Source organism: Lissotriton vulgaris, chromosome 7 (genome assembly GCF_964263255.1).
Source record: "Lissotriton vulgaris chromosome 7, aLisVul1.2, whole genome shotgun sequence".
In the NCBI taxonomy this organism is placed as follows: Eukaryota; Metazoa; Chordata; class Amphibia; order Caudata; family Salamandridae; genus Lissotriton; species Lissotriton vulgaris.
In genome coordinates, this window is record NC_141695.1 from 405,368,391 (window position 1) to 405,389,837 (window position 21,447).

At 44.6% G+C, this 21,447-nt stretch overlaps 1 protein-coding gene across 1 annotated transcript in view; it reads left to right on the forward strand.

The window, feature by feature from the left end:
- Positions 1-21,447, forward strand: part of PRKCG (protein kinase C gamma) — a 1,238,195-nt gene that overhangs the window by 1,109,679 nt on the left and 107,069 nt on the right. The window contains exon 10 of the mRNA XM_086928695.1: positions 11,597-11,746. Coding sequence (XP_086784821.1) covers positions 11,597-11,746 — 150 coding nt within the window. The remainder of the gene's footprint in view (positions 1-11,596; positions 11,747-21,447) is intronic.

Below are 21,447 nucleotides of genomic sequence, written 5' to 3' on the forward strand. Positions count from 1 at the left end.
CCAGCGAGCCACCCGGCATGTCTCAGATGGAGCAGAACCTTTCCCCCAGGTGCACTCTCTTCCAGAAGGTATATTTACCTCTAGTTTTCACAACACAACAGGAACACTACTGAGTCCTGACTTAAGGGAATGTGACTTCTCTTTTGTTAACCCCGGTACAGAGTAGATGAGGATAATTTGGTCCTGAAGAAATGCCTAGATCCACTCGGACTGTATAGGGCATGAAACATGTCGACCCCCTGCACAATTCACTCATTCAAAAACAAAAGCAGGTTTAATTTTCCCTCTCCAGTCCATGACTTTCTAGTCGGCGTTTTTACTCATGCCATAGGTACCCCACAAAGAAACTTTCATTGGAGAATCCTGTATTAACCACACGCACACCATCCCACATCTACTCACTACACATAGGCTGCCTCCACAACATGGTTAAATTTCTCAATAGCAAATCGAGAAGACCTCCGGCAAAGAGCCCTTGCTCCTTATTGTAGCTATCCCTGTGCAATCACACATTGTCTAATCTAGCACCTGTTCGAAACTATCCCAACATTTCTTACCTGTCACCCTGTACTTCTTTCCGTCCTCCCCCCTCCGCTTCTTGCTCCTTTCCCTTTTAGGAACAGCGTTCTTTCTTGTTTTACCATAATCCCATGGGATATGAATGCTGAATCTACTAAGCCCCTGTCCCTCCTTGTGAGATTAACAGTATTTCAGCTACTGATAAGAGGAGACAAGGAACAAGCATTGGTAAATGCAGGAAAATATGCTACAGCCATTAGAAATGGTGGGAAAGTGAGTGGCAAGCACAGGAAACAATGAAAAGCCAGGAAAGTGATGGGGTGAGATGCAAAGGGGCAGATTAACAATAACTGGCGCATCCCCAGGGATGTGCCAGTTATTGTGCGCCACAGCTCCGCCACCCATGGGGCAAAAACGGCACAGATGCGTGATGCATCTGTGCCATAAAGGCGGCGCATTGCTGGAGTTGCGTCGTAAGAGCGACGCAGCTCCAGCAATGCTCTGGGGGACCCTATCTGTCCAATGCAGCATCAAGCCTTACACCTGCTTAAAGCAGGCGCAGGGTTTTGACGCAGCATTGGCCTAAAAGTGCCTGCGTGAAATCTTGTATATTTCACACAGGCACTTTTGCAAGGCGCAACTGCCCCGGAACGCCCACCCTGCGCTGGAACGCCCACATGTGGCGCAGGGCTTTACAACGTGACGCATCTGCCTAGATGCATCACGTTGTAAATTTGTCGCAGGGATGCGCCACGTTTACGCCGCCGTTGCGTGACGCAACGGAGGCTTAAACGTGGCCCAAGTCCGACATAAATCTGCCCCTTAGTTTCCAAAAGTCATTATTGTTTCTTGCATTCAGCTGTGCTCATTTTCTATGCTTTCTCTAAAAAGATCAGTACTTATAGACTATTTGGTCCTCTTGGAATTAATTTCTTGGTAAAGATGCTAAAACGTCTGTTCAGATGTTACAATTGTTACAATTCTAGATTTCAAGTTCTAACTTAGTTGTATGTGAAAACGTTTAGGGGCAGATTTATGTTAACTGGCGCATCCCCAGGGATGCGCCAGTTAACGTGCCTCACAGTGCGCCACAGCTCCGCCACCCATGGTGCGCCGCATTTATAATGCGGCGCACCATGGTGCAAAAACGGCACAGATGCGTGACGCATCTGTGCCGGAAATGTGGCGCATTGCTGGAGTTGCGTCGCAAGCTCGACGCAGCTCCAGCAAGGCTCGGGGGTACACCATCTGCACAATGCTGCGTCAAGACCTACGCCTGCTTCAAGCAGGCGCAGGGTTTTGACGCAGCATTGCCCTGAAAGTGACTGAGTGAAATCTCATAGATTTCACTCAGCCACTTTCAGGAGGCGTTCCTGCGCAGGAACGCCCCCCCCCTGCGCAGAAACGCCTCCTTATGGCGCAGTGCTTTCACGCTGTAAATAGGGCGCATTGTTTGCGCCGCAGTTGCGTCAAAAAAAGTGACGCAATTGCGGCGCAAAGAGGCGCAACGGCCTCATAAATCTGCCCCCTAGTCCACATGTCCTAAATCTTTGTTTGCCCAACTGCCTTCTCTGTTTAGCATATTCAACCAGGTGTCTGCCTGTTTTTAAACAGTAGCAGTGGCTTGTTTTCTTAGTTGGGTTCCGGTAGCAGCACGGAGACCATTGGTGGCTTCTTTGTGTTAGTTTACTTACTTTTCGCGGTGGCAATCGGGTGTCTTTTGTGTGCTTGTGATTTCTCATCTCCTGCGCTTTTGCTCCTTTGAACATTGAAACAATTTGCTAATTGGCTATCAGGGATGTCTTTCTTCTCTGCTTTTCTTTGCCTGCCCCACGAATCTGACTCGATGGGAAAGCGAGGATGCTCGGCAGGCAGCTGGGCGGTATAATTGCCGCCTCGCTTTCATCAATTTTTCATTCGGTTTCTGCGATTATTAAGGTTTGCTTCTTTAATCAATTCTGGCTGCTTAGCAACGGCTTCTACAACAAGGGAACCACCCTGGAGTTTCTTCAAACTCCTGTGAAGAGATGGGAATAAATGCTAATCTTTCTGGAAGGGAAAAGCATTGTCACTGAAAGTTATCACCACAGATGGGCCGGGGTTTAAGGGAATTGGAAGATTCCTTGACAGCCCATGGCTTCCAAAGGAGCAGCTGGGCTGGAGCCAAGTCAGTTGTATGCCATGCACAGCCATATGGGAAGCTGTCGAACCCAATTAAGGTTCTAGTGTCAGATTTATCAGATTTATAGCGCATTGATTTTGAGGCCTTGATCAAGGATGTTAAGGGAATGTGTTGTCCCCAAGAGCTTTTTTTCTGTTAAAAAATATAGTGCCTTGACTTTGAGGCCTGCCTCATGGACATAAAATCACCAACAGTGGAAGTAACATCACACAAGTAACATCACACCCATTGACCTAGGGTTAGGCCCTCAATAGCCTCTTACTTCCTGTTGGGCAGTCAGGAGAAGTTGTGGGCACAAAGGTCGATGGCACAGAAAGTAAATATGGTTCTTTGGGATGTATTTACTCCTTGCTTTCACCACTCTTCAGAAGTATGTAACGAGGGGTAGGAACTGCAGTAGTAGAGATAGCAAAGGCTAAGCCAGAAGTGATAACAGTAATGCCTGTCTACCCGACCTATATGTGATGTCAATATCCTGACTACACAATAAACAGCGAGGACTACCTTAAGGTCAACAGACAGTGCAGTGATTTCAAAGAGTGATACCTTCCATTGGTCATGTAACCTTTTGTACTATAAAGGCTAAAGAAAAATATTATAATAATAAAGATAAATTAAACAAATAACATTAAAATGTAAAACAAGTCAGATCATATCCAAAAGAAAAACTTCACATTAAGAAGGTGGGTATCCCCAAATTAGTGTGCGGGTGTACAGTAACCCTGGGCAAAGTACTATGCTACGCTCTCGTAGTTTGCAAAGTTTGCGCTACTAGCACAAGTACAAGTGCACATGTTTGCACGTAGCAAAGTGCAAACATGCGTAGCGTAGTGGTAATTTTTTGCTTGCTCGCGGTCCTTAACATCAAGTTGGCGACTGCGAGCAAGAAAAATGACTTCCCGGGGAGACTTTATCCTCTTTCGCGATCAGCAACATTAAGTGCCCGGTTGCGAGCATGGAAAATAAACCTTCTGGCGAGATTCTCAACGCGGGGAGGTCAGGTTTCTCATTGCGAGTGGACACGTATGCTCACGACTGCTCGCGATGAGAAACTACTAGTCTGCGTTGAGAAATCTGGCGCTCTCGTAGAAATCTACGTGAGCGGCAGAAAATGACCACTTGCACTGTGCAAGATGCGGTTTGCACTGATTGCACAGTGCGGACAAGCATCCGGCACTGTGCAATCAGTGCATACAGCATTTTGCACATTGCACTACGCAATTCGCGTAGCTACAGGTAGCTTTGCTTAGCTCACATAGTGCGAAGTGCACTTCGCGTAGCTACGCGTAGCACTACTAAGCGAACTACGCCCATGGTTAGCGTAGAGTAAAGCGACGGCCACCCACAGCCACACTCAAGCACATCCAGATGAAAAGTAAATGGCTGTTCTGGGCAGCCACCTTCAGCTAGACAGCAAAATGTTTTTTCAGATGTGAATGTCGACGAGTGAAGCACGATTATGAACACCACTTGTTGGGGGCACTTCCAAGGGACTATGAGGGACACTGTGAGGGTAATCTCCCGACACAGAGGTGGACGGCCATTCCATCACCCTGGATTATTCCTACTAGGCTGTAGCATAAGGAGCTCCTTTCAAAGCCAGAAGGGCTGCCATGACCCAACTGTGCAAGCCCTGTAACCTTAGTGCAATTGCAGCCTCCTGTGATATGGGGCTCGTCTTACCATTTTTGTTAAGACCAATTGAGTTTGAAGTGCGGCCCTGCCCTAATAATATTGACTTTGAGCCAAAACCAGAAAGGGACAGTACACAAGTCAAAGTGAATCCTGTATAGTTGTATCCACACACGCTCCAGCATGCTGTATCAATGCGTTCTTTTTTTGGCAAGCCACCATACGATTTCACCCAAACTCCAAGTCTGGTGGTGACCGTGCCATGTCTTGCTACTTCTGGTATTTTGGCTAGTGGTCCCTTGTTGCCTCATCCCAGGAGCCATGGTGCTCTCATCTTCCCGGCCTCATCATAAGTAGCTTGCTGTGGCCAATGTGAACCTTCTGACCAAAGCGCTGAGAAAAAGAAGATAACTATGCTGGTCTTCTTTACTCAGTAGGAATAAAGTAAATCGATAAGAAATTGCTATTTTTAAAGTTAATATGACCATTGCAGAATATTGAAAAATATATAAAAACATTAGAAAACAACAAAGCAGCCTAATCTGCGGGTGCTGCACCTAAAATACAGAAAGTAGAAGCAAGATAATTATGGCTACTGGTCTTCGGTGCAAAATCACACTTAATTAATGATGCCTTATTGACAGATCACAAGTTCCTCATGTTCATATAAGTTGAACCGGTCCTTCAATATGCATGAGAATATCAGCATCCACCTTCATGGTTCGTTCACTGCCGTAGCTGTGAGTAAATCCTTCCGCGGCTGGCGAACACTTGCCTTTTACAACGCCTGGCTTAAGCATCTTAAACCGGGTTCAAGTAGGCTTAGACTCAGACGCATTAAGTGGGTCTAGCCTTCTTTTGTGCCAAACAATCAATAAAAAGTACTATCTCGCCCACCCTTCTCTTACCTTCCAGGATATTAGAGTATCTTAAGTATCTTACAGTACCAAAGACGTTCTAACTTTTGCTTACTTATATGTGTACCTTTCTGAGAGACAATGATTGCATATCAGCAATAAAGGACAGGTGTTAAGAAACCGTTTAATGTGTGTCATTGGAGCTGGAACACTTATAGAGAAACTGTTGTCAATGCAAATAGTAGCAATCAAATATTTCAGATCAGTAGCCAGGGTCAACATAAATGTATACCTGTGGACCATTTCCTGCCAAATAAATTTTTTAGTAGACTATCTTCAGCACTGCTAGTTTTGAAGTAATCATTCAAATCCGTTACTTGGTCTATCTTAGAGAGTTGCTCTACGCTACATCCCAACTTGATGTGTGCTTGTGTTAAAGACTTAGGGGCATATTAGCAAGAATCTCGTTAAAATTATCGCCGTTTTAGCAGCAGGAAACTGCTGTTAAAACGGCGATAATGGGCTTGCTAATATGCGTCATAGAATTCCAATAGAAGCCCAGGTTAGATGTGTAGGACATCTAACCTGAGCTTCTATTGGAATTCTATGACGCATATTAGCAAGTCCAAAACTGCCGCTAAAGCGGCGATAATTTTAACAAGGTTCTTGCTAATATGCCCCTTACTCATTTTATGATATGGAGACAAACAGTTTGGGGATTGTTCAAAAAAAAAATGAACCTATCACGAACAGTTGTCACGCTGTAAAGCATTGCAGAGTAAAGCTTGGTCTCCGCTACCCTTAAACAGGGGTTGTCTAGGGGCATGGCAATTTTCTATGAAGTCTAGCCGTGGCATTCAGAGCAACAACTAACTTTGGGGCATATTATCAAGCCTGGGCGATAAAATTATTGCCGCTTTATTGGCAGGAAACTGCCGATAAAGTGGCGATAATGGGCTTGATAATATGCTCTAATGGAATTCCAATTGAAGCTCATGTTAGATGTCCTTCACATTTAAGATGAGCTTCGATTGGAATTCCATAGACATTTTATCAAGCCCATTATTGCCACTTTATCGGCAGTTTCCTGCTGATAAAGCGGCGATAATTTTATCGCCCAGGCTTGATTATATGCCCCTTTGTTTTTAACGTTTCTGTGTGACCGTTAGTTCCCAAAGTAACAGAAAACCTACCCCCTAATCATGTTTAGGATTTTACCAAGGTTACTCCTTACCCTCCAGAAGTAATGCATATTTAATTATCTTTGTTCCAAAGCTTTGAATATGGCTTTTGCCTAGATTTAGTGGGGTCAGAATAGTATTCTGCATTATATTCCTACGGGTTGAATGATTTTCTTCTGTTTGTTACCATATGGTACAACGGGAATAGGAGCAGATGTTGTTGGTGTCTTTTAGTGTTTTATTGAGTAAACCTCTTTGAAATGCTCTATTCATTTTGTATGTCTGACTAACCTCAGTAGGAGACTATTAAAATTGGGCCAGAGAAAATATTTTTCCTCTGAAAGCTTTGAGATGGCTCTTCAGTTGGGTGTAGCTTGGTTCCAGTGGCACAGTGAGCATGGGATCCATGTTTGAAAGTACCCTTGGCCACTTAGGACATAACATCAAACAAACATAAGGAGATAGGAGGAATGCTTGCAAAAAGTCTAACCACTAGCAAATGTTCATGGTAGCATTTCAACCCATTGTTCTTTTGCCCAGCATGCCACCAGAGTTTGGACCCAACCATATGCAAATCATTCTCGACCCTGTTACAATAGGAACAATTCAGGCTGAATTGCCAGGCCAGGTCTTCCCTGAACAAGAATACTAGTAGCAACCCAGACCGTTTTTTTCCTGATTCGGGCTCTTCAGCTAGTAGTAGCTTAATTCCATTGTCAAAGTGAGCATGGGACCCATGTCTTGACAAACTGTTGGCCACCTATGGCATTACATCAAATAGGTAAAAGGTGACTGGACAATGCAGGGAGGCCAGCAGGGGCAGGGCAGCTACATGGGAGCTGCCCTTCCCTTCTAGAGAAGTATATGGATAGCCGAGAGTGAGCAGGAGGGAATGGAGGAATCGAGAATGGAGAATGGAGGGAATGGAGAATCGCACAGGCAACACAGGGTTGTGTGGGGGTGGTGAACCACACACTCAATGGTGAGTGGGAGGGGATGGGCAAACAAACAAGTATAACTGAGGGTGGCCGAGAATTCCTGGGGAAGCAGCTAGGTGACCAAATGTATAAGGTGGAGGTGGAAAGGACGCAAGTAATGCATCCATACACCCTGAGTGAGACCAGCACAAGAAGAGATAGGAAAGTCTACAGAAGCTGACGAATAAGAAGCAAGTAAATGAGAATGACAGTGAATCCAACCAATGGTAAGCAATGGTCAGGTTCTAAGCCCATGTGAAGATAACAAAAGGTGTCAGAGCAGACAGTGCATACTTTTATCATAGGTGAGACCTAAACAAATGAAAGAAAAGGGTTTTGAGGGTAATCATTCTTCTGCAAAATAGTTGTACCTTTACAAAGGCAAAAATGCTTTCTCAAATTAATAACTCAAAATTCATGAAGCAATTCTAGAACTACTCTTGGAAAACACTAACTTTTCAGATTCTCAAGAGTACTCTTTGACACCTCTGTGAATTCCAAAAAGTTGGAAGTATAGTCCAAACAGTGTCGTAAACCTCTGACAGTAAATGTAAAACTTTTAAAAACAATCATGCTCAAGATGTTTATCACAGCGCTTCAATAATTTAGTCTCCGAGAACTGTAATATCAGAATTGTTATTGTCTTGCTCACTTGAGTCATACCTCTGAACCCCTCCTTGGTGGCTCTTGCATTTGCTCATCCACCAGCCTCTCTTCCAAGTTCAAAGGTCAAGTTCTGAAGAGAAGTATCTCTGAAAGGTGTACTTTATCATGTGCTGTGAATAACAGATGTTACTACTACTGACTTTGGAGCACTGGATTTAGATGGCCTGCTGGGACTTGCCACCTGCCAATCAGCACATTGTTCAGGTCATACACGTTTACCTCATTGCCCAATCCTTCCAGCAGAAATGAAAGCAGAGTGCATCAGGAGAGAGCCCACGTGTATAGATGATATTTTTTGTAAATATTACTAGAGGGTTAAATATGCCAGCACACTTGAATCAATGTTTATCCAATATGTTTCAAGTGGTTGAAAGGTAACGAGGCCGAAATGGGTTGTCACCGCCAAGCTATTTCAAAAGCTAGTCCTTCATCCATTCATTCGTTCTTTCGTTCATTCATTCATTCATTCATTCATTCATTCATTCATTTGCCTTGTAAGGAGGAGGAGTTGAGTCGACCATTGGCTGATTCAGTTTCAAGTCTGTACTGATGTAGCTTACATAGTTGCATTTGGAGGCAGGAGGGTGTTAATATTTGACAGCAAATGTTTACTTTCCCTAAATGATGCCAGGTGAAGTATTACAATTCTATGTAGCCTCATTGGGGCATTTTACCCTCCTGGGCACCAGAGGCCAGCCTATCAGTGGTGCAAGCAGTGCAGTGGCCCCAGCAAGCTTTGGAATGACTGCAGTTTATTTCCAGGGCGGCCTGCTGTTAATTGGATGGATGAGGCGTCAGTCATCCAGTTAGAAGGCAGCTCAGCACTAGCTGGCACGAGCATAGAGACACTGTATCTGTGTGAGTTTTGGGGAAGAAGAAATGGAGACAGCACAGTGAGCCCCGAGCCAGGACTTAACTGAAGCACAACCAAGCCATACACATCCAAAAGGAAGGAGACAACAGACAGAGAGTCCAGGTTCCCCAAGTGGGTGTGCCGAAGGCACAGCCCCCAGAAAGGCACCGCCAAGGCCAAATGTTGAAACCCTACAGAAGACAGGGGCACAAACTGAGGAAACTGGAGAGCCCGCCACACCAACTGCAGAACCCAGAAAGGACACACCATCAGCAGGACCGGACCTAAAGTAGAAAATGCCACAAAGTACCCAGAGACAAGACCCTGGCCGTCCACCAGACCACCCCAATGGGATAGAAACACTGACACAGCGGCAACCAACCCTGAAGAACAGAAGGGCCAAGACCCAACCGAAAACAGCCTGGCAAAACCACCAACACTAGAGGAAGAGACAGGGAATGAGAAACCAAACTCGCCAGATCACACCAGGCCTGAAATGACACCTAATGCTGAGCATAGAAAGCCCCAGGTGACAACCTACCAAACGCCAGCACCAAAAAAGTCACAGAAGCTGAGAGATCTTGGGACATCAACACCCACCCGGCCAATCTCCAATCCTAATGCCAGAGTCATGCCACAGACTGAAACAGGAGACAGGCCAGACCTCCCAAAGAGAATGGCCCGGAGTGTCCCGAGAAGAAGGAGCCAACCGATCTGCAACAACAGACAAAGACAGAGCACCCCATCTACATTGCCAACTGGCAGAGGACAAGGCAGTAGCATGGTCCTGCAAACAGAAGAAGACCCAGCCTCAGTTAAAGGGAACCGCTGGTTTCCCTGAACCAGAGACCAGTAGTCCAGTGGCAACTGGTTTTTGGCTGGACTTCAACCAGACTTCGAGGGGCATCGCAACTTTGGCCAAAGTCACCGCACCATGTTCATGCACCACGTAGTTGCATTCTCAGTTTCCTGCATCCCTTGCATCAGGACCACTTAATTGATGTCTAAGGTGGTTAACCAATAGAGCCTAGAACTGGACTGAAGACAGCTTTGACTGCAAGATAACTGTCATGCTAAGCCTCATTTACCCCTGTGACTTGCTCCCTGTTGGAATTGGTTACTCAAAGTGAGCAGAAGTAGTCAAAAAACAACTTTACAATGTTTTTCAAGTACCTGCAAACTGTGTAACTTGCCAATGCTTGTCTCCAATTTGAATGAAAAGCAGCGATGTATTATTTATATGTATAATCTTCATATGGTGACTTTTATACATGTTGCCTCAGGGTGGTTAACCCCCAAACGTTTGCTGATCTCATTTTTGTTGGCCTCAGGACTCTGTGCACTAAGCCACTGCTGACCAATGCTAAAGTACCTTCTCCACTAAACATGGTAGAAATGGCTGGTACCCAATTTGGCACATTTAATTTGCTTGTAAGTCTCTAGTAAAGTGGTACTCAATGTACCCAGGGATTGTAAATTAAATGCTACTAGTGGGCCTGAGCGCTCATTGTGACACCCACTAACGGAGACCTGTTAAACATGTGCCAGGCCTGCCATTGCTGCCTGTGTGTTCACTTTTAAACCGCCATTTTGAGCTAGCAAAATTAACCTTTTGCTAAGCCCAAACCTTCCTTTTTAATGCATATACATCACCCTTAAGGTAGGCCCTGAACTGATCAGATGGCACGGTGCAGTGTCCTGGTAGTGAAAAACTCTTACAATTCGTACTACTGCAAGGCCTACCTCTCCAATTGGATAATATTGGGTTTCCTTATTACATTTAATACATGTTAACTTTCAATTTGGCTCAGGTAGACAAGTCGAGTTTTGTGTCTAAAGACTTGTAATTTAAAGCACTCTTTCATGGTAAAGTCGTATTTTAAGTCAAAATTCTGAAAATGTTACTTAGAGAGTTGGCATTTTCTTTTACTAGCCATTTTATGTCTGCAGCCTGTCTCTGGGTCACATGACTTGGCGTAGCTGGCAGCTAGTCTGTGTATAGTGCTCCCAGACTGTTTGACAAGGGGAGACCAGGTGTTGGCAGGATGGGCAGCTCTGACTTAATGAGGGGGAAGAGGTGTCACCTACCACACTTGCACATCACAAAGGTCCTGTCTCAACACACTCACAGACAAGATGGGGCTAGGACAGGAGAAAGGGAATTCCTGACGCCTAAAGTGGAAGGAAACCTCCAGAATCTTTCCTTTTTCAACGTGGGCACCAGGTACCAAAAATGGACCCTAAGACCCAACTCTTCAGTACAAAACTAGACCAGTGGTAGACTGGGAAGAACGACTGCTGTGCTACTTTGCTGCAAGAAGGACTGCCACCCTGCGGCCCTCAGCCTGAATGAGAAAGACTGCTACTATGACATGGCGGTGCACAAGCGGCCTCTAGTCGCTGTGTGAAATGTGTACTGGTGTGAGAAAAAAACACAGAAACTGCCACAGTTTCTTTTTTTTAAAAAATATAATAAAAACTTTGGAAGTTTTAACCCCCTAAAGCTCGCACAGTTTTGCTATACATTTACTGTGTGCAGATCTTCTGGTTCCTAATAAACGTCGGGCAAATCAGCCATTTGCAAATCTATACAAAAATGCACCTTGTGCTTATCTATTTTCCTCAACAATACACAATGCACCATTACACAGCTAGTTGTAAATACTACTCTTTGAGGATCTTCTAAGCATTTGCTGACATCTGTTGTCTTTTGTTTTCATTTCTTACAGAAAGTGAGACGGGGTCCTATTCACAGCCACAGCCCGAGTCCAAGCCCCAGCCCTACTGACTCAAAGCGAGTGAGCTTCTTTGGCACCAGCCGCTTCCACATTTCAGACTTCAACTTCCTCATGGTGCTCGGAAAAGGCAGCTTTGGAAAAGTAAGGAATGCAGGGATTGGCAAGAAGCACACTGTGCCATATCTGCAACATTACAGGAAGTGCATGCATGCAACACACTCTGCAACATTCACAATGCTGCCACCAGCCACAGCACTTTACTGCTGCAGGTCAGAGCTTTAGGTAGAAAATTTCACTCTAAACTGTGCCAAATCTACATCACCACCTTTGGTTTAGGGCATGATATGGTGTCACCTTCAGGACGTTACCATAATAATAATGCTTTCTGGTCAATGCCAGTCACATCGTCAGCATCGTTCTGGTTATCATCATTGCAATCCCATTTTAGAATTTGTAAGCTCTTATGTGCTTACTTAAGGAGGGTGACATACAGGGAGGAGATGCACACTACTCATTTTCCTCCTGGCCAGCCGCTGCCTCTCGGTCCTCTTTGGTCAACTCCTAGAAGCAGGAAGCACACAGGCTTCCCTAGCCGATTATGACGCTGATGTCACCAGCATGACAGCAGCGTCGTGATTGGTCTGAGCACCGTGGTTTGGTGCTCAGACAGGGACTGGGAGCCTGTGTATGTTCTCCACCCAGACTGTGCAATGCAGCTGAGTGGAGAACATGCAAAGTGCATGTGACTGTTTCCCCGTCCCAAGATGGCCCGCCAAACTATCATGCACATTTAGAGAGTGCCCACCGCTCCTCCTCCTGTTCTGGCTAGCCCAGCCCGCCCCGCACCTAAGCAGAAAAATTAAATGATAATAGCATTGCATTATTATGAGTTTATTTTTCATTTTTACCTGCTCACAGAACAGGGCAATGTTCCTCCGCCCTAGAGGAAGTACTGCTGCTGCAAATCTTAGAATTACCACATGAATACTCAAGTACATTGTGCCATTCCTGAGTAGTTCCATGGGAACGCTGCAACAATGTGCTCAATACCGAGCCCACCACCAACTTCTAAAAGTACTTTGCGATAATCAACCACATCTATAGCAACGTCGTCTTCTGAGTACCGCCATATAGTGTGCATCATATATGTAATTATTATAGAAATAGTACACTAGAGTTGACTAGAGTTTCAATGCTAAAGAGTGTGACATCCGCTAAGTCACAGATTTACCACAGGAGAAATGTGATGTGAAGTCATGTGCCGTGCCGAGGATATAACCCAGGAATGTTGCATGCGTCTATGGCAAAGCACAGAAGCGCGGAACACACACTGCACTCACTTCTTTCACACTGTAATAGGACTGGAGCATTAAAGTGTGGCACATTCTGACCACTCTGTGCCAGCTTACAACACTATTAGAAGAACACCTCAGGAGAGTATACAGCATCAGCATCAAGGTGTGCCATGGCATAGAATTACTCTGGGAATGCCACTCTAGAGATTGCCTAAACCGAGAATTGCCATGGGAACATAACTCTAGTTTGCCAAGTCATTGAATTACCATAGAAATACCACTCTGTGGACAGGACCACTGGCAAACTCAGTTCTGCATCCGTTGCTTTTCCTGTGTTAATGTCACCTCACCACACTAAGCACATAATATATTATCTGCTGAATACTTGCATTATTTCAACAAAAACAATAGTTTCTAGCTAAAAAGTATCAAACATTATTACAATTTCTAAACATAAGTGCAACATTGCCCAGGGAAATTTGACAGCTGGGCAAGCACACTTTAAAGATTCTTAGTGTGTTTGCCTGGCCTGACCAACCTTAATCTTTCAGCTCTCAAGCATTCTACTTGCCTCTAAATCTTTATATACCCCCCTTTTTATACCACGCCTACATCAATGCCTTCTCTCTTCCAGCTTTCTCGAGCTCTCCTCTCTCCAGATACCCAACCCCTCTACGTCTCTCCCGGCCTTCTCTCTCCATCATCCCTTTTTCTCTGTCATTTCTGTACTTCACATCCCGAGCACTAGGTCATCTCTTTCTACCTCATCTCTCTCTCTCGCACTCTCTTTCTAACCTCTCAATTTACTTCACCATTCACATTTTCTCATTTCTCTCTTTCAACCTGTTCCATCTACTTCACCTCTCTCACCACCATACTTCTTTCTTACTTCATCTTTCTCAAAAAATAAAATCTGGATTGTGAAGAACCAAGTAATTATAGACCAATAGCTAGGATCCCTTTCGCCGCAAAAATGTTAGAGAAACTTTTTAGCAAACAATTATCCTGTTATCTGATGGATGGTAACTGGCTAGACCATTCTCAGTTCGATTTTCGTGAGGGACACGGAACGGAAACTGCTTTAATCACAGCTGTGGAAGAACTCAGGAAGGTGCGGGATAATGGAGCGAAGGCCGCCTTGGTATTACTTGACCTATCGGCGGCCTTCGACAGGGTCAGCCACGAGATTCTCCTAACTCATTTAAGAGCAGCAGAAATACATGATTCAGCATGTACCCTCATTGCTTCCTACTTAGTAAACAGAACCTTCTCAGTAGAAGTAGGAGGAGCGAAATCTAAATCTTTTAACTCACCATGCGGGGTCCCGCAGGGGTCCTCGCTGAGCCCCACCCTTTTTAACTTATATGTGGCCCCTCTTGCAGAAATTAAAAGGAACTGTGGATTTACCCCAATATCCTACGCTGACGATACCCAAATTGTGGTGTCTATCAAAAGGATGTGGAGGACGCAGCAGAAAAATTCCAACTATGCATGACACAGGTTAGCCAATGGATGGAAAAGAATTGCCTAAAGCTCAATGGGGACAAGAGTGAGGTGATGATACTAGGGGGTAACACAAACATCTGGTCCCCCGCTTGGTGGCTAATGATTTGGGTAGATGCCCAAATTCGTCAGAAAAAGTGAAGAATCTGGGCGTTACTCTAGACACCAATCTCTCTTTTGAAGCCCAAGCCAGCAAACTGGCATCTACACTGGTACATTCTAAAAATGATAAAAAAAGATATTGCCTTATCTACCACAGGATTCGCGTAAGACAGTAGTGACAGCTTTAGCCTTGTCAAGACTGGACTACGGGAATGGCCTATATGCCGGAGCTAGGACAAAAATCATAGCTAAATTACAACGCCTGCAGAACGCAGCAGCCAGACTGGTTTTAGGCATACCCAAGTTTGAGCCAATCAGTCACAAACTAAAAACCCTGCATTGGCTGCCAATTGCAAAAAGGGTGCAATTTAAATCATTGTGCCTGGCCTACAAGGCACTTCAGGGAACAGGATCACAATTCTTAAGTCACATTTAAAACAATATGAACCAACGAGACTTCTTAGATCCGGTCAACTGAAGCTCATTAGGGTTCTCAAATTTAGACGAGCTAGTTGGGGTGGATGAAGCTTCCTGGTACATGCAGCACGAACCTGGAATCAGCTGCCTTTTGCTATAAAAATCAGCCCATCCTTGGAATTCTTTAGAAAGGAAGTAAAAACCTGGTTGTTCTCTGCACAGCTCTAGACACCATTCTCGAGAGATGAGGATCTGTCTTAGCGCCAAGACGCCCACGGGCATTGCGCGCTTTACAAGTTGACAAATCAAATCAAATCAATCAAATCAAACCTCTTTTTCTTTATCATTACCTCCTCTTTTTCTCCCATAACACCTCCTTCTCGATTGCAACTCACCCTCCCTACCTCACTTCTTTTTCTGCCCTCTCTTCATGCATCTCTGTAGTTTTCCTCTGTTTCTACATTTGCACTTCATCCCCTGTATCTTTTTCTGCCTCAATATAATCTCTCTTTCTACACCACTCATGTATCTCTCTATTTCCCCTCTTGTCTTTATACACCGCACATCTTCCATCTACCTTTCACTCCTTGTTTCTCTACCTCACTCTAAAACTGTATTTATTATTTAAAGCGTACCTCTGTTTCTTTGCTTACCTCGTACTGCCCCTGTCTCTCTATCTGTCCTTCCTTTTGGCTATCTCCCCTTGCTTTCTTTACTGTATGTGTGTCTCTCCTTAGCTTCCCTATCTCTCTGCCTTTTCTCTATCTTCCTTACATCTCGCTATACTGGGCTCTTTACCTTTCTGTGTCCACCCCTCTCATATCGCTCACCCAGAAAACCTGAAGGCCCCCTCTTAGTCAGAGAACTGTGGATAGAGACATAGAGGGCGCTTTCATCGCATTGGATAGTGAAAATCCTCAGATGCGTGCTCTGATACTTACTTTTGTTGTGAGAATGCAAGTTGTGAACGGGGGTTTATTTGTGATTATGAATATTCAGCAATCAAAGCATCACTTTCAGGTGTTATGTGCATATGTCTGATTTTAATATTATGCACTTATCCGCTAAATACCCATGATTACACCCTGCCATGTCTTTCCTCCAATGGGAGGACGAGGCTGGCTAAGCACTGAAAAACATGCGAGGCCGTCACCTACCAAGCCGGACATCGGACATTGTTTTCCTCGTCTCTCTGTTGTGTCTTCCATCTGCATTCCTTACCCCTGTTTACTATTCTCCCTCTACCCTTCACTCCTCTTAAGACGTGTGTACGTGTCAATAACTCATATTATTGTATAATCACATGTTTTTCTCTCCTTTGTCTATATTTGGCTATGTAATTATGTAACCTGTAACTCGCTTATCCTCATGTAAAGCGCTCTGATACCTCTGGGTCTAGCCAGCGCTATATAAAACTTTGCAAATAAATAAATAAAGTACTGCCTGCCTCCTTCTTAACCAAAGAGAACAGAGCCAGGCCCACCGCTGACTGCTCTATTCAAGTATTTCAATAGGAGAAATTATGTCCCAGATAAGATAAACGTCCACCGCCAAATGATGGACTATGGAAAGGCTTTTATTTACAAAAGGAAGAAAAATGTAAAGTGTTAAATGCAATTTAAACTGGGCATTTTCAACAGTAAATAACAAGAATAGGTAGGGAGAGGAGGAAGTGGATTTTGTCTCCCCTAGTAATCTTATTAAACAAAAAGGAATCCACTCTAACAGTGGTAGTGGTCCCTACAATGGTGGGGAGCACACAGTGTTGTATAAATACCCCTCACACACCAACAGGCCCCTTTGGTGTCATGCTTCATCATCGGGGTCTTCGCACCCCACTACGTGATGCGGCGTGCTACGACTCACGACTACGTAGGAGCACTGGAAGTGGACTATGTGTTGATGTGTGTGAAGGGAATAAAGGTGAGTGGTGAGGTGAAAGACAGTGATAGTTAAAAGATACCTGGCTCGTAGGAGAAAAAATAATAAAAAGTTTTTATTAGGCCCTCGGCTGGTATTGTTAAAAAAGTGCAGAGTGAGGTTGTTTATACTAATTAGGGTACATCAACCTCTCTAGTGCGTCGACATGTTTCGGAGTGACAAGGACTCCTTCTTCAGGACGAGGATGTGCACTATAACCCCCTCCTTACTCACATGTATATAGATGTCAAAGTGTGCTCTACAAAAGAAAAATAGGTGAAATGTACCTATTCGTGTTAAATTGAATGAAGTCTGTTGCGCCCAATTGGCGTTGTTAATACATAACCTGCGAATGAATAAAAACATCATGAATTATAACATCACATTATGATATTGAGAAAAACCTGTGTAGATACACAGGAGGGTGATGAAGAACCAAAAAATAACGTCCAAAACCCTGTAAAAGAAAAGGACATAGACAAACATATAGACTAGGACACACACGGATTTGATATAGTCGCCATTGGAATCCCTGGGATTGAATAGTAGGAAGAAACACATTATTTGGTACATATACATTTCTTACTTCTGGACTAAGGCTAACTGGCCTCATGAGCCAAGGCGTAGTTTTGGGGGTTCTGTTGACTCCTTGCTCAATGTAGCAACCGTTACTGCCAAATGTGGTAGGCTGTCATCCCCTCAACTCCGCTCCGACATTATGTTGAGTCGTATTGGACAAATGCCTTATATAGTAGTACTAATTGCCCCAATTAGTGCTTAATAAGAATCGGAAAATGCCCAAAGAAGGACCTAGACATGGGAAATCAGGTCCGGTCCTGCGCGCGTGAGGAGGGAGTGTCAGAATCAACCGCGCATGCGCTGGCAAGCAGCGTGTTGACTAATGCGCATGCGCGAAGAGCAACACTGGTTTAATGTGATGTTATATTTCATGATGTTTTTATTCATTCACAGGTTATGTATTAACAACGCCAATTGGGCGCAACAGACTTCATTCAATTTAACACGAATAGGTACATTTCACCTATTTTATTTTTGTAGAGCACACTTTGACATCTACATACATGTGAGTAAGGTGGTGATTATAGTACACATCCTCGTCCTGAAGAAGGAGTCCTTGTCACTCCGAAACATGTCGACGCACTAGAGAGGTTGATGTACCCTAATTAGTATAAACAACCTCACACTGCACTTTTTTAACGATACCAGCCGAGGGCCTAATAAAAACTTTTTATTATTTTTTCTCCTACGAGCCAGGTATCTTTTAACTATCACTGTCTTTCACCTCACCACTCACCTTTATTCCCTTCACACACATCAACACATAATCCACTTCCAGTGCTCCTACGTAGTCGTGAGTCGTAGCACGCCGCATCCCGTAGAGGGGTGCGAAGACCCCGATGATGAAGCATGACACCAAGGGGCCTGTTGGTGTGTGAGGGGTATTTATACAACACTGTGTGCTCCCCACCATTGTAGGGACCACTACCACTGTTAGAGTGGATTCCTTTTTGTTTAATAACATTTTCAACAGTAGGCAGCATTGTCTTTTTTGAAACAATATGAGTTAATTTAGCAAGATAGTTATATAATGCTGCAGAATATGCTGATAATGTATCTTCACTCTCATTATGTGCTGCATATGTTGCATTTTCTTGTCACATAACTTGCAATGAGTACAACATTTTTACAGCAAAAATGTGTCAAGTATGAACCACCAACACTGCTTGGATCCATAGCTGCAGCATGTTGATTTATTATGAAAGAATGCAGGGGAAAGTGCTCAGAGTGGCTGCTGCCCACTCAGGGAATATTATTTCCATTAATATTAATATGCCGCATTGCCCCCCTGTTGGGCTCCAGGAAAATATTAAAAACCTAGGGGCATATTAACAAGAGGCAGCGATAATTATTGCTGACCGCGCTTAGCGTGTTGTTTTTTTTAATCGCTGTCTATCGCTGGAACTTATCTCCAACCTAGCGCTGTATTACCAATGCTCAGCGCATTGGCGAAGAATTCCAGAAATGGCGGGAAAAAAGGGCGAACATCGCTGGAAATCCAGAGATGTTCACCTAAAAACAGCATAAACCTTGCTGATACGGCCCTGCGGTCGTAACCCAAGAATCCACCTCCCATGCAAAGTATGCCCAAGTCTGGATTTTAGCAGACGTTAAAATCTAGCGTTAATGGGCAGTTAGCACGATTTTGTGTATCGCTATGGCGGCAGGGGCATTGTTGTGAATATCGCGAAGCCCGGTTACTGATATTCTCCCATGTAGTTTTGTCAGGCACGCCTCCTTTGCATATCATTAGCGTTGCTATGCTGGGCATTTAGAAAATGGGCGCAGAGGCATGGAATCACGCGCTACCGTGTAAAACGGCGATAATTTTATTGCGGCCCCTTGATAATATGCCTCCCTGGCTTTTCAACTGTCTGTAACACCTCTGCTGACGCCTCGCCCCCTCCTAGACTCCACAAGAGTGTACGAGAGCTTAACAAATCCCCAAGATAGGCGTCCCCTCCTAGAATCCACAAGAGTGTACGAGGGCTTAACAAATCCCCAAGATAGTGAATACTTACAATTACTTACATTTTTAACAACATGGTGCAGTTTACCCTGCATCTAATGTTATTTTCCAGTGCTGCATAATTCCAGTGCCCATGCCTAAAGTGTGTCAGGTTATTGAATTGCTATAGTTACCTGACTCTAGTTTGCCAAGTCATAGAGCATGTCATGGGGAAATCGAGCACAGTCCCTCCACACACTGGCATAACAAGGCCCCGCCTTCCAGATAGTGCGCTGCAAGTCATACTCTGACATTTCAAATGTTCTTGATTGGAACCTGGGGGTCTGACCCTCCTCCCCTCTCTCCATGTTCACTGCTTTCCAGTTAGATTTGTGCTCTACAAGTACCAACACATACATACATCCTGCACAACACTGTTCCAAAGCATAATATTACCAAAGGAATACTACATTGCCGTGGGAATATTTCACTGTGGGAGATCACACAATTACTGTAGCAATATCCACGTCAGGAGTCCACCTCATAGCAGTGCCATTCACACACTGCACCACAGTGTAGCACACCCAGAGCACTGCCATGGCACTCGCGAGAGGCAGTGAGCCAAACATTATCAAAGGAACACTGCACTGCAGAGTGCCAACCCAGGGCATTTGACATTTAACTGTTAGGCTACAACGTGCCAGCTCCTCCCACTGCCATGCAAGCACTGCAGGGCAGTGAGCCATGTGACTGCACCACCCTGTGAACACTGCCCTTCATGTGCACTGCCTGTGCAGAGGATGCCTTCTAATGAGGAGCTGTCTGGGGTGAGACCTTTCTCAGCCCTTAATACATCTCTGCATGGGTTAATGAGGTGTCGCTGTGATTTCCTCCTTTGTTAATTCCTCTCAGCCCCAGCGTTGTCAGTTTTTCTCTCCCAGGCCCTGTCTTTAGCTCAGCAGGCTGTCGGCAGGGCCTGGCACCTGAGGCTCAGAATCCTGCAGCCACCTCTTGCCTGCCTAATTGCTTTTCATCAGAGACAAAGCCTGTAATTTCAGCTTGTAAATTTTCACGCCCCTCCCCTCCATCTAGCTGTTTCTTCCCAGCATCTAGACGGCACTTTTCTCCTTTCTGAAATGTAAAATTATGGTTTTTCCAACTGTGTATTTAAAATGACTGTGTCTGTGTCCTTGTGTTAACTCTGCGGTGGGAGCTGTATTTGGGACCAGGCAACTGCAGGCAGAAACTAGTTCTGTTGCTTCTGTTGTCCATCTTGCTTTCGACCTCTCACTATATTGCTCAGGTTGTGTCTGCTTTTCATCTTGTGCATTTTGGGTTCCATGTTCTGTCTCTTCATGTTGATAACTTTTGAGTTGTTACTTTCCTCTTTTTCTTTATTTCCAGTAAACAAGTACAGATCTTTTTCTTTCTTCTTTCTTTTTCTCATGCCCTTCCTTGTTTCTTTCCCTTTCTCCTAGTTCTTTATCTACCCCCTTCCTATTCCCCTTTTTCTTTTTCTTTTCTTTTCCCTTTTCCCCTTGTCCTTTCTCTTGCCCTTCCCTTCCCTTTTTATTCGCCTTTTACTTCCGTTCTTCTCCCTTTTCCTTCTGCTAGCTTTTTTCCTCGTCTTACTTTCTGGCTTCATTACTTTACTTTTTCTTTTGCTCTCTTTATACCTTGCTTCCTCTCTATACCCGCAGCACCACGGGATGTGAAATGCGATTATATTTTTCGATTCTCTGTGGGAAAGCAGGGCTGAACTTGGCATGGGTGTGCTGGGCCCAGACGGGTGCCGTGCAGGGTGCTTTTTGCATCCAGGTCGTGCAGAAGTTTCCTTCCAATCAGGCTAATTGGCTCCAAAGAAAAGTGCCTTTGATCATTGTTTCGAGGCACAAGTGTCCATCCTCTCTGGAAATCTCTTCCCTCTTTCTCCCCCTCCCACTTCTCAACACACTTACACTCAGTGGTTTCGGTGGACCATACAAAATGCACTCACTCGCATCCTAAGACATTGAAGTGGATGACCAGGGGTGCAAATGTATGCTGGGTAAGCTGTCCAGTGACCATCTGAGACAAAG